This window comes from Haliotis cracherodii, unplaced genomic scaffold (assembly GCF_022045235.1).
Source record: "Haliotis cracherodii isolate W230 unplaced genomic scaffold, xgHalCrac1.p SCAF_11, whole genome shotgun sequence".
Taxonomy (NCBI): Eukaryota; Metazoa; Mollusca; class Gastropoda; order Lepetellida; family Haliotidae; genus Haliotis; species Haliotis cracherodii.
The window spans coordinates 6505074-6520044 of NW_027266266.1; the positions used below are offsets into that span (position 1 = coordinate 6505074).

Sequence of the window (14971 nt, forward strand, 5' to 3'; positions counted from 1 at the left end):
GGGTTTCAAAGAAATGGCACACGTCTGAGACCTGCATCAGTTCTGGCTTTTCTCCCACATTAAGCTGACACGCCGCGATATAACTGGAATACTGTTGAAAGCGGCGTTAAACCCAACTCACTCATGCATTCGATGTATAGATCAAGCGTCAATGACGTAATATCCGTCGCAATATTTGTTTGTTGTTTAAAGCCACACTCAGCAATATACATGTTTACACGGCGGCTTTTAAAAACTCGAGTTCTGACAAGTCAAACCGTTGGTTGATATTATGAGCAACATCGCGACCGACGGGGCACGATGACATGCGTATTTACCAAGTCACCTAGCTTGGTCATCCCATCTATATTTAGTCACCTCGTTCGACCGGCATATACAACCTCAACGCCACGTCAACGCCGGTCTCGATTATCTGGCGAAACAGAGGTGACAATTATGTGAATGGATCACTGAAAATCAGTGATGATGACACCGGGTGTTCAATTAGAATGCGAAGTACACAATATTGACGGTAGTGGGCATATAACATGTGTGCATATAGTGTGAGTGAGTATTGTCTTACGCCGCTTTTAAGACTTTTCCAGCAATATCACGGCGGGGGACACCAGAAAAAGGCTTCACACATTCTACCAAGTGTGGAATCGAACCTGGGTCTTCGGCGTGACAAGCGAATGCTTTAACCACTAGGCTACCCCACCTCCCCTGTGCATATAGAATCTATATGTACTCAGATGGTGTTTTAATGTACACGACCGCCTCCGTGGTCTAGTGGTAGAGCGTCCGCCCGGAGAGCGGAAGGTCCGGGGTTCGATTGTTACCCTGTCTGGCGCTCGGCATTAAGGGTCTAAAACAAGGACTGGTCGGCTCGGAGTCAGTATACTGTATCTGAGTGGGGTATTCATGTTAAACTGCGGCATGGTATCTCAGCTAGCACTATAAATCGGCATCAGTCCGGACTAGAACAAGCAGCCACACAAACACACACACGTACATGCACGTCGGTTTATAAGTGCAATAATCTCAGACGAGACGTTAAACCCCATTTCACCTCACCTTGATGTACAACTTTTAATCACGATTGATAATGATGTTTATGGACGCTATTTTAGCATCCTCGCAATATTATAGCGGGGATACCGTCAATACTTAGTACACGTTTTAACCAAGGGGGATTAGAGCCCGGGTCTGTGTGCAAGCACTGCAAGGCCAAATTGAGGTGTGCAAGGCAAATGATTGTGTCATGTTTAGTTAGTGTTTATGGCTGCTTCCTGTACATTATGTTGCTTCTGATACTTTCAATATGTGAGAGGAATGTCATTATTGGTACCAACTTTTAACGTCGTTCGGTAAGACGCGACCAGGGGATCGAACCACCGACCTCCGCTCTCAGAGCAAGCGCTTCATCCACAACACCACGGATATTCCAGCTGTATGACGGCGGTCTGTAAATAATCGAGTCTGGACCAGACAATCTAGTGATTGACATCATGAGCATCGATTGGGATGCGATGACATGCATCAACCAAGTCAGCGAACCTCACTCGATCCCGTTATTCGCCTCTTACGACAAGCATAGTCGCATTTTAGGGCAAGCATGGGTTGAACCCTGGTATTCTATAGTATTATCCATATGGTTACAAATAAGCGCGTCGATAAACATAGACGCAAGTCACGTTTGTAGTAATGATTTCAAGTTTTCCACGTCAACGCTGAGGCATTGTTAAATAATAGACACCACTGAACAGTTACTTAAGGATTGAAGTTGTGTGTTATTGTTGACGTTTATCGGCTGATGAAGACAGTGTCTCACGTGAGCAAAGTCATCAGCTGATGAACGTCAACAAATACATCTTCAATCCTTTTATTGACAGATACATAAATCAAACAATTCTTTTAGTTTTATTATTAAAAACAAACGCTTAATTTCGGAGACCCGACATATAATGATCCATCTGGCTTCATAGCCAACGTCATTCATAGCCTTAATCGCATGATGATACCGTCTCTATTGGCGTTATTGTTAGACATTGGGGAATTCCCCTAAAGTTGTTATGTATGTCTCCACTCGACTGACAACGTAATCACGCCACATACTGACGGTCATCGAGACATTAATTAGTATTTATCAAGGCGAGGTCACCCGCTACTCTCAATATTGCGTGATGACGTCACAGTGTAGCTTTATTGTCGTCATATTAACTCTGTAATCCTGTAAGTCTGTTAAAGAAGGTTTAAACACATGTCCCACTGGTGCACCCGTTACAAACACATGCAAAGGCAAGGCAAATGTTCACCTGAAAAAATATGGAATTGCATGGAAAGTCATTTTGGTCACTGATGGTTCAAATTGGGAAATGTCCTCCACATTTCTACCATAACTACCAAGACATGTCTTAATCGCGAGAGAACTAAGCTCTGCTGTAATATTCATCACTGTATAGGGGTACGTTCATATCTATATCGTATATATTTATAAGTAAATCATCTTTATATTTATGTAAATCTGTCAGTATTAATGTTTATCTGCCATCGTAAGTCTGCCTGATTAACACCCAAGCATAAAGAGATAACTGTCTTAAGAGAATCCCTAAAAACAGGACAAGGAATTATATCGATAAGGACAATATTTGGTCCACTACATAATTTAAGAAATGAGCTGAAAGACATCTAGTTTCATATGATTAGGGAGCACGGGTGGCCCAGTCGTCTGACGCGCCGCGATTTGCTGTGCAGAGTTGCGTCCCTTGGGCGCGCCAGAAACCTATGATGGTGGGTTCGATTCCCGATTTGCCCCGATTATGTGTCTAGGTTCGTCAGCACCATACCCGTGCTCGTGGGTTTCACCGAAGTGGTAAACGTCTGAGACCTGCATCACTTCGGGCTTTCCTCCCACATTAAGCTGACACGCCGTGATATAACTGGAATAACGGCGTTAAACCCAAATCACTCATTCATTTGAATAAGAATTAGACAATGTTCTGATAACCACTTGCCTATTAAAACAACCCTATATCTATTGGTAAGGCTGGAATTTGTCAAGAGGTTTATTTTAATTTTCAGAGAGCGTTGTCATAATATTTGTGTGAGTGAGAAAGCAACATATAGAACATGAGCAGGAGACCCGCAGAGCTCCAGATAAGCTTTTGGTGTTGTGGGTATTTTATCCCTGCATTTTAAAATCATTGGGTATCAGTAATTCTATCTGCGTATTCAAATTTCTGTTACCCACTAGTTTTTACAGATGTGGGTATTTAAGTTAAATATTTAAAAACACTATTCATCTAGTCCCTGCAAACTGGTGTCGTGTGGGTTCGAGAGCTTTATAGGACTCAAAAATACCACGATACTTCCACAAGAAAGTGTGATGGCAAATGATCATGATGTAACTGTCATCGTGGAGTTTGGCAAGGTTGACGGAATGCCCGTTTATAATTTCAAAATAAGTTGCTGATTTGCTAATCGAATACAGAGGTTACTTCACACTATTTTGTAGCGTATCTGTAATGTTCGTTGCGTATTTGATATGCTTGGATTATATTTTACTGCGTATTTCTGCATTTCTGATGCGTATTTCACGCAGGTACGCAGCTTATCTGGAGCTCTGGACCCACATAATGACAATACAGACGTGTGGCAATATAGTCATCATGGGTCACGAACGTTCTGCAAATAAAATTTCTCTTGCGGTCCGAAAACATCAAGTAAAATAACGACAACGGACATGGTTAACATGTCTGATAGTTTTCATACAACATTTCAATGTAACTTTAAAAGTTGACATTTCAGTGGAAGCCCTTGCCCTAGTCATTTGTATTGATTTGTGTAATATTGTAACTGTTAATTTTTGTCCCTTATGTAATCGTATCATTGTTACTAGTTTTACCTATATAGCACTTGATAAATTATGTTCCTTTATATATTATATACACATCCGTTTGTGTATGTGTGTGCCTGTATGTGTGTGTGTGTGTGTGTGTCTGTGTTTGTGTGTGTGCCTGTATGTGTGTGTGTGTCTGTATGTGTGTGTGTCTGTGTTTGTGTGTGTGCCTGTATGTGTGTGTGTGTTTGTGTGTGTGCCTATATGTGTGTGTGTGTCTGTGTTTGTGTGTGCCTCTGTGTGTGTGCCTGTATGTGTGTGTGTCTGTGTTTGACTGTATGTGTGTGTGTGTCTGTACGTGTGTGTGTCTGTGTTTGTGCCTGTATGTGTGTGTGTGTCTGTGTTCGTATGTGTGTGTGTCTCTGTGTGTGTGTCTGTTCGTGTGTATGTGTGTGTATGTCTGTGTGTGTGCCTGTATGTGTCTGTGTGTGTGTTTGTGTGTGTGTTTGTGTGTTTGTGTGTGTTTGCGTGCGCGTCTGTTTCTGTCTGTGTCAGTCTCTGTGTGTGTCTGTATCTGTTTGTGTGTGTGTGTTTGTGTTCCTGTGTGTGTGAGTGAGTGTCTGTGTGTGTTTATGCATGTGTGTATATGTGTATTCGTGTGTGTGTGTGTGTGTGTGTGTGTGTGTGTGTGTGTGTGTGTGTGTGTGTGTGTGTGTGTGTGTGTGTGTGTGTGTGTGTGTGTGTGTGTGTGTGTGTGTGTGTGTGTGTGTGTGTGTGTTTTTAACGTCGCACTCAGCAATACTCCAGCAATATGCCTCCTACTATTACCATAGGCTGCTTAGGACCTTTTTCTGCCCGAGATCCGAGTGTGGCAATTGATGATTAAAGTTATTAGAAATAAAGTAGCATGCCATATTAAGAGCTTCTCTGAGCTTAACTGTAAAACGTGTTTAGAATGTAAATAAATGCGACAAAACCCTTTCCATATTCATAAATTATGTCCATTGTACGATTCCGACTTTATCATGATAATGTGTCCATGATTCACTGTTCAACAGTGATGATACCAGGTGTTCGCGAAAAGGTGAGCCACTGTCCAATAGTGATGATACCAGGTGTTCGCGAAAAGGTAAGCCTGTCCTGCCCTACCGGTGTCACCTGTCACAAATACATGCAAAGGTAAGACAATTGTTCACTTGCAAAAACACGTAATCATATGATACAAGACATTTTTTGTCACTGGTCAAACTTGGAAATATCCATGTTTAGAACGTGTTTAAATCCTAAACGAAATACACATTTGATGAGATCTATCTAAACATGTTTTGGGTCAAAACACATGATATGAGCTGTCGCCTCAGTATAAACGCCACCTAAACACAACATCACCATGATCTAAACATGTTGAGAGTTTAAACACGTTTAGCATTTTAACATATTTTGTGTTTAAAAAGCTCGTGGATCGTTTCTTATAATAATAATAATAATAATAATAATAATAATAATAATAATAATAATAATAATAATGATGATGATGATGATGATGATGATGATGATGATGATAATGATTTATTTCACAAAATATGTTAACATATTCACAACAAAATAATAATCAGGAATGATAATGTGGTATTAGGCAACTTTGGAGGCCCGTAACCTGGAAGTATAAAAGAGGGTGTGTCTGTGATAATTGTTACGGCTGCGTACAGCTTCCGGGTTGTCTTTGTTTTAAATGTTGTTAAAATGGAAATTTTATTTTCAGTAAACTACGGTTATAACGAACTTATAGGGACCACTAATTTTAGATCGTTATAACCGTAATTCGTTATAAACATATATACAGCATATATACACTCAGCAAATGGCTGGGACCAAAAAAAACATTAGTTATATCCGCCAGTTCGTTATAAGCGTGTTCGTTATAAACGTAGTTTACTGTATATTTACATAACGACCATCGAGCCTATGTCTAGGAAGCATTTTGATGCACTGATGATGAGTACACTTCAGAAACCTAAGATAACTGAAGGTTGTTAAGATACCATACCGCACTAACTGATACGTGTTTTCACACACTAATTATGCATATTTCAAGTTAAGAAAATTCCTGCTTTTGTCATATACAAAGGGAACGCCTTTGTACTACGTGCGTGAGTGAATGCCCAAATGATAGGTTAATCTTTCTGCAGTCCTCCCTGGTAGTAATGCCACCGTTCCTCTAGTGTAAAATATGGCACTATAACCAGAGGGGCATTATAACCAACACGTTGAAAACCAAACCTTACTGAGATGATATAAAGGAATAAATAAAAAAAGGCATTTCCAATCAAAATTTGCTTGTTATTTTTAGAAAGTGAATGATTCTCTGTGTAAGGATAAGCTATGGAAATAACTGAGATCAATGCAATTAGTTTATTTCTGTAGAAGAGTTATGTCCAAAAGAGTAACTACCTTGCCAATTTTTTGGTCAAAATTAGAAAACAAAATGGCATTATAACAAAGGAATTGGAACGTATGTTCTGAATACATTGGCATTATAACAAGGGTGGCATTTTAACGGGGTATTTTGCACAGAAGAGGAAATTAGTTCTAAGAAAAGTAAGCATTAGCATTATCACCAGGGATGACTGTATTTTCATTCCATGGCAACTGGCCTTAACCTGGCACAGTTTTTTCTTATCACTCCGTGTGTACATGTCCCTTGCACGAGTGTTCAACATCTGCTACATACAGTGAGACCACGTCAATCAGGACAGCATCGTTCCAAATGAAATTGTCCGGATTTCCGAAACATGGTGTGGATAAAATATTACATTAAATAAAGTTGCATATACAGTAAACTACGTTTATAACGAACACGCTTATAATGAACTGACGGCTATAACGAGCATATTTTTGGTCCCGGTCATTTGCTGTATATATGCTTATAACGAACTACTGTTATATCGAACTAAAATCAGTGGTCCCTTTGAGTTCGTTATAAATGTAGTATACTACACTCTTAACAAGTACCAAAACTTACAAAACACTTTTCCTATCAATAAGAAATCTTTGTTAAATAAAACAGAGTTGATTGTAGGATTCAAACTATATTATGAGCATGTGTTTATGAATCAAACACCAGGTGTCTACCATCGAACGTTTTGAAAGCTTTACTGAGATCTTGAATGTTGTAAGCCTGTTCAAACAACGTTTGGGCAAGAGTCTTATGACGCTCTTTGAAATCTTCGTAGAAGGATGATGTTCGAGTGTACCTCAAACGACACGTCATGCTCCCCCATTACTCTCAAGTTCCCAAAGCGCTCGTGGGTTTCACCGAAGTGGTAAACGTCTGAGACCTGCATCACTTCGGGCTTTCCTCCCACATTAACCTGACACGCCGTGATATAACAGGAATACTGTTAAAAAGCGGCGTTAAACCCAACCCACTCGCTCGTGTTCACAAACTATGACGTACTCCACACGTCATCAACACCTCTTTCATCATGGTATATACTAAACACGTATGTACATTATTCATAGGCACGGGTAATACCATAATACCATAATCTTATGTTTCACCTGACCCATGGAAGTCTTATCTAAGGCTGGATTGTAATCTGAAATCTGTTCAGTTTCATTCCCACGTGACATATACCGAGCGAAGCTCACTTGGACAGTCATGACGTTGCAACGTATTATTCTATGGATGCTAATATCAGGTACTTGGTTTCATTTACACTACCAATTTACCATTTCCACCAATTTCTGGTGTCCCCCAGTGAAAGGGTCAGTTGAACCCCGGAAAACGGAACGCCGATGGCGATGACGTGACCATTTCCACGGTGTGGGGACCAAACAGTGAGTTCATGCACGGTCAAACACAAAGAAGCCATGGCTTGATTTAAGACAACACGCCATACCGAGAAATGAGAATTTCGTAATAGTTTTTGTGCAATGCAAATATACATCCAGTTATATTTTGTGATTGTGGTTTCTGTGCTATGTAGAAATGCTTTGTGGTAAAATAAATTATGTTGCAATTTGTTCCACGTTAAGTGAAAAATTGGCTGAGATTGCCCCTATGGTTGTGTGTTTTCAACATGTACAACCCCTATGGTTGTGTGTTTTCAACATGTACAACCCCTTGGTTGTGTATTTTCAACATGTACAACCTCTATGGTTGTGTGTTTTCAACATGTACAACCTCTATGGTCGCGTGTTTTCAACATGTTCAACCCCTATGGTCGTGTGTTTTCAACGTGTACAACCCCTATGGTTGTTTGTCTTCAACGTGTACAACCCCTATGGTCGTGTGTTTTCAACGTGTACAACCCCTATGGTTGTGTGTTTTCAACATGTACAACCCCTATGGTTGTGTGTTTTCAACGTGTACAATCCATATGGTTGTGTGTTTTCAACATGTACAACCCCTATGGTTGTGTGTTTTCAACATGTACAACCTCTATGGTCGTGTGTTTTCAACATGTACAACCTCTATGGTCGTGTGTTTTCAACATGTACAACCCCTATGGTCGTGTGTTTTCAACGTGTACAACCCATATGGTTGTGTGTTTTCAACGTGTACAACCCCTATGGTTGTTGTGTCCTATGTCTACTACCTCTGTGGCTGATCAGTGTTTATTATCAGAATGAGTTCATATGTGTACCACCTCGGTGGCCGGGTATTCCCAATGTATTCTACCTGTGCGTGCATCTCCCCTGTAGTCACCATGTGTAATTATCCTACAGTTCTTCATTTGCCATCGTCTTTCAGCTAGCGTGTCGGAGGCGGGCATCTTTGAAAGTGTCTGTCAGACAGTCGTCCTGCAGCTTGACTGTTCATCAGGTCACTTCCCAACGAAGAATATATGTGCCTCAGACGGAATCAATTATGCAACAGAGTAAGAAACCAATCCAGTTTCATGATACATTCTGTGAAATGAATATGTTTAAAACAAGTATTATTTCCGTAATGTGTTGGAGTCATCCAACAGAAAGTGTTGTAACTCGTACAAGATGTTATTTTTGTATCTGCTCTGGCACTGAAAATTCGTACGAAGTGTGTCTTCATCAATCAATCAATCAATCAATCAATCAATCAAATAATCAATCAAATAATCAATCTTATTTCGTAATAAGAAATGGCACATGGTACAGTTGTAAGATGAATAATATGATAGGTCACATGTGCATAGTGTTAGATATTTGTCGATCGCCTTTTAAATAATTTATATGAATATAAAGCTATCAAGCGTAGGACATTAATATCACTTAATTTAAATAAATTTGCCGACGTAATATTACCTTTGTAATATTTCTGTACTGGGGTAAAAAAACGTATTTCGCAAGTAAATATATTTCTTACATACAAAAAAATTCATGGTATTCATCCTTTACTATATGAAGGTCGCGTTCTTTAACAATGGCCTTTTACGAATAATGTTGACTCGAAATTTGTGAACAGATATTCGAAATTTACACATTGCTCTTATTAATCTTTCTGAGTACAGTTATGCATTATTCGGGTTGCAGAAGAGATCTTATATTAGCATAATGGACTCAAAAAGTAAACGACTCAAAACTATGGTGCGATGATTGGAAATATATATCTGTTAAGCGTCTTCTAAATACAGATAAAAACATGTTCTTATAACCAACATTTTGGAATAACCACACATACGCAAAACCGCTATTTAATCAAATGTTTCTCACATACGATGGGTAATTGACTTTGGGTGTTAAAGTGTCATGTATTAAACTGTTAAGTACTTCCATCGCCAAAAATGATATCGGTTCAGTTCTAACCCCCCACATAAACTTGCAACATTCATTGGAGACTTGGGGACTCGCTGTTCACGTTTAACAGTGAGTTCAGCTTCACTACATTGTGACACTTTCTGTTCACCAATGTGTTATTGTGGATGTCCTTGCTGACCAGAAGATCCAACTGCATTTTTAACAAAGTCATTTCAACGTAACTATTTCTGTCAATCAAGGTGTCGGGGCGGTCGGGTAGCCTAGTGGTTAAAGAGTTCGCTCGTCACGCCGAAGACCCGGGTTCGATTCCCGACATGGGTACAATGTGTGAAGCCCATTTCTGGTGTCCACCGCCGTGATATTGCTGGAATATTGCTAAAAGCGGCGTAAAACCATACTCACTGACTCACTCACTCAATCAAGGTGTCTGTTCTCAAAGGTTCATTGTCTCAACCCGAGCCTAAAGGTACCGATGTTTAACAAAGTCATTTCAATGTAACTAATTCTGTCAATCAAGGTGTCTGTTCTCAAAGGCTCATTGTCTCAACCAGAGCCTAAAGGTACCGATGTTTAACAAAGTCATTTCAATGTAACTATTTCTGTCAATCAAGGTGTCTGTTCTCAAAGGCTCATTGTCTCAACCCGAGCCTAAAGGTGACTGACGGCAAGTGCCTGACACCCTCCCAAAGCAGTCAGCTAACTACACAGGGACCTATAGCTACAACGCCAACAAGCCCAGTCACTCTCAGCGCTATATGCCAAGTACTAATCAGCGCAACATGTCCAGATCTAAAGGAGGAAGTATGTGGAACAGATTTGGAAACATATGACAACATGTGAGTACTCTGTAATACTTGCCAATACTTTAGCTTGTCGCCTTGAGTTGGAGCTGTGATACAGGAGACATATTGTTTTGCTTCAAGTCTTTGAATGGCATTTAGATGTGGTACACATAAAGGAGAGAATTCATGGATGTCAACTGTTTTATTATGAGGAACACTTACTCCTTCTCCAGGTAAAAAACGCTATGAGTCAACTTCTAAGTAATGCCTCTCAAAAAATATTTTACCTGTGACAAACATTTATATGAATCGTAATTAATTTAAACATAATCAACCAATTTGTTTAGGATTAGTTATCATTCAGGTTGTGGTTGTGGAAGTGGTGGAAATCGTGCAGTTAAATACAAACTATATATGTACGTATGTGGTAAATATTTCTCACAGCTTTGTCGATTTTATGCAGATACCATTGTAGGTGTTACATATACATCATAGTACATGACGGCATAGTGTATCATTGTTGACAGTATGCAGATACCATTGTAGGTGTTACATATACATCAGAGTACATGACGTCATAGTGTATCATTGTTGACAGTATGTAGATACCATTGTAGGTTTAACATATACATCAGAGAAAGAATGGCGTCATAGTGTATCATTGTTGACAGTATGCAGAAACCATTGTAGGTGAAACATATACATCAGGGTGCATGACGTCAAAGTGTATCATTGTTGACAGTATGCAGATACCATTGTAGGTTTAACATATACATCAGAGAAAGAATGGCGTCATAGTGTATTATTGTTGACAGTATGCAGATACCATTGTAGGTTGAACATATACATCCGAGTAGATGACGTCATAGTGTATCATTGTTAACGTCAATGGACTATGTGACTCACAACGCGGTTTAAATATAGTAGAGACTATACAATTTACAATTAAAGTGTAAATGATTTTGATAGTTTCTCATACGTGTGTCTATAAAACTGATCTTAAGAATAATGTATATTAATACATTTATGACATTATGCTTCAGGTGTACATTTGAAGTTGCAAAGTGCAAAATGCCATCGCTGAATATCAAGAACAGGGGTGCATGTAAGCCAACGGCTTTTGACATCATATGCAAGACAGTGATTAACTATTCCTGTCCGCCAGAAACTGAGCTGGTGTGTGGCAGCGATGGAAAAACCTATTCCAACTTGTACGTATATTTATACTTCAGTGCTATTGTGTTTAACTGTTTAACGAGACTTTGAGCAATATATATATTTTAAATGTGTCAGTTTAATTTGGAACGAGTGCCCATAATAATACAGGTCGCTCACATTTATCACTTCGATGAAACACACCAGCACGGGTATAAAACGACAACACAAACATCAGAACCAGGGCAAATTCGATTAGATGACCGCCCATTTTAGCTATACATTTTTTTGAATGGACAACAGATGTGATACTAAAAATTGGCACTAAAATTTGCTTACTTCCAGATGCGAGTTTGACAAGGGAAAATGTGGGTTACCTCATCTCACCATCAGCAGTATTGGTAAATGCTAACAAGGTAACACTACATCAGATTACAATATTAGTAATTGCTAAGAAGGTAACGCTATGCCAGATTACATTAATGGGAAATGCTAACAAGGAAACGTTATACCAGATTACTATATTGAGAAATACCAATGAGGAAACGTTTTATCAGATTCCAATATTGAGAAATACCAACAAGGAAAGGTTTGATCAGATTCCAATATTGAGAAATACCAACAAGGAAACGTTTGATCAGATTCCAATATTAAGAAATGCCAACAAGGAAACGTTTTATCAGATTCCAATAATGAGAAATGCCAACAAGGCAACGTTCTATCAGACTACAATATTGAGAGATACCAAGAAGAAACGTTCTATCAGATTCCAATATTGAGAAATACCAACAAGGAAACGTTTTATCAGATTCCAATATTGAGAAATGCCAACAAGGAAACGTTTGATCAGATTCCAATAATGAAAAATACCAACAAGGAAACGTTTTATCAGATTCCAATATTGAGAAATGCCAACAAGGAAACGTTTTATCAGATTCCAATATTGAGAAATGCCAACAAGGAAACGTTTTATCAGACTACCATATTGAGAAATGCCAACAAGGAAACGTTTTATCAGATTCCAATATTGAGAAATGCCAACAAGGAAACGTTTTATCAGACTACAATATTGAGAAATGCCAACAAGGAAACGTTTTATCAGATTCCAATATTGAGAAATGCCAACAAGGAAACTCTACACCAGACTGCATTATTGGGAAATGCCATCAAGGTAACACTATTGAGAAATGCCAACAAGTTACGGCTGTACTGGATATATACCCGGTGACTCTATGATCTGAAGAGCTGCCACTCTGCTATTACAACTATGATATGCTAGTATATCCGGGGCAGTTGGAGTAAAGGAATTAAGTTGTGTGGTAGTACAGTGAGTTTGGGAAATGGCCGAAAAGGCTCCTCGAATACCCAGGGTATTTAATCTCCAGTCTATTATGAGTGAGTGAGTGAGTTGGGTTTAACGCGTGTCACGGCGTGTCAGCTTGATGTGGGAGGAAAGCCCGAAGTGATGCAGGTCTCAGACGTTTACCACTTCGGTGAAACCCACGAGCACGGGTATGGTGCTGACAAACCTAGAAACATAATTGGGGCGAACCGGGATTCGAACCCACAATCATAGGTTTCTGGCGCCCATGTGACGCAACTCTGCACAGCGAGTCGCGGCGCCTTAGACTTTTTTCTATTGCATGGTTTCAATTTTACAGAGATCTCAAGAATGGTATGAATAAACTACATATATTACATGCAAATTACACACACGTACACTCACTCACTCACACACACACACACACTCACTCACTCACTCACTCACACACAAACACAAAGCCACTAACGAAGTCTGTCATAACACACACACTAACACACACTAAAACACACACTAACACACACACACACAAGGCCACTAAAGAAGTCACGTTATTTTTCAGATATACTTTCCGAAAACCAGTGTGCTGGCCGATATGACATATGATACGGGTCTATCAAGATTGTTGATATATCTGAATAAAACCTTCGACGTTATTCAGTCTGAATGTCCTCATTACATTTTTATAAACCGGAAACATCTGGGATTGTATCAGCTGATTGTACAGGTAGTATCAGCTGGTTGTACAGGTAGAATCAGCTGATTGTACAGGTAGTATCAGCTGGTTGTACAGGTAGTATCAGCTGATCCAGGCACGCTATAAAACGTCAACGCAAGAGCATAACCAGTCTTGATTATCCAACGAAACAAAATTAATTTTTCATAGAGGCAAAATGGCAGTAAGAATTGTATGAAAATCAACGCAAGAATTCCCGAGCCACAGACGGCCAGCCAAGATCCAACATGACACTAGATCAACTTATACGAGATCATGTGTTTCTGATAATATGCGGGAATTAACTCACCCCTGAAGAGCCGAGTCTTGACTTGGAATGTAAGCCCAGGGAAGATGGAAATCGGGGAGGGACGAAGGAGATCAAGGAGGAGGTATTTATCCAAGTTATAAACAAAGGAAAGTATGAAACAACATTATCAAATTTATGTTTTAAACACACCTCAATGAACCTTAAGAAAGGGGCGTAAAATATCACTTGATCTTAAAATTATTGTGGTTTATAAGCGCCGCTGTAGCCGAGTGGCTCACGTGCGAGACCACTTGGGCTTTAAGTTCGATCCAACTGAAATGTATGTGACATGCGTTGTTTAATTTCACATTATTCGGATATTTCCTTGGGTTAGCACTGTATTCGTTAGTGCTCCAGATAGATGACGGACAAAACTGGTCAAACACGGACGGATTCCAAATTACAATCGTGTCCAATACGCGGGCAAATAATACTATACGCTCTCATGACTACTTGTTACCGTATCCTGTCAATTTTATCTTAAAATGGTTCTTCAAAACATCGTTATACAGCTGTTTACCATTCCTGGCATTAGCTTCCGCTTAAACGGGATACGTCATTTCCTGTCAACAGCAAATGGATTTCATCCCAACCCTGCATTGTCATTGGCTAATAAGAACACCCTCGAATTCTCCATCAAATTCCAAATGTACAATACGATGTCTTTGAATGATGAGGGGAGGTCGGGTAGCCTAGTGGTTAAAGCGTTTGCTTGTCACGCCGAATACCCGGGTTCGATTCCCAACATGGGTACAATGTGTGAAGGCTATTTCTGGTGTCCCCCGCCGTGATATTGCTGGGATATTGCTAAAAGCGGCGTAAAACCAAACTCACTCACTCTAATTTGAATGATGACAGCGCAATCCAGTACTCTTCAGTTCTACAAAGGATTTTGTTTGTTTGTTGTTTAACTCCGCACTCGGGCAATATTCCAGCTATATGACGACGGTCTATATATAATCGAGTCTGGACCAGACAATCCAGTGATTGAAATCATGACCATCGATCCACGCATTTGGATACGATGATATACATCAAACAAGTCAGCGAACCTGACCACCCGATCCCGTTAGTCGCCTCTTACGACAAGCATTGTAGCCATTTACGGCAAGCATGGGTTGCTGAAGATCTA

At 39.7% G+C, this 14971-nt stretch overlaps 1 protein-coding gene across 1 annotated transcript; it reads left to right on the plus strand.

Moving 5' to 3' along the window:
* The first annotated feature begins 7422 nt into the window (after positions 1-7422).
* Positions 7423-13461, plus strand: LOC139455327 (four-domain proteases inhibitor-like). The gene is made up of 6 exons (XM_071236876.1): positions 7423-7518; positions 8574-8700; positions 10168-10392; positions 11382-11549; positions 11839-11909; positions 13377-13461. Exons 1-5 carry the CDS (start codon positions 7479-7481, stop codon positions 11903-11905), a joined length of 627 nt encoding a protein of 208 aa, XP_071092977.1. The 5' UTR covers positions 7423-7478; the 3' UTR covers positions 11906-11909; positions 13377-13461.
* The last annotated feature ends 1510 nt before the right edge of the window (positions 13462-14971 follow it).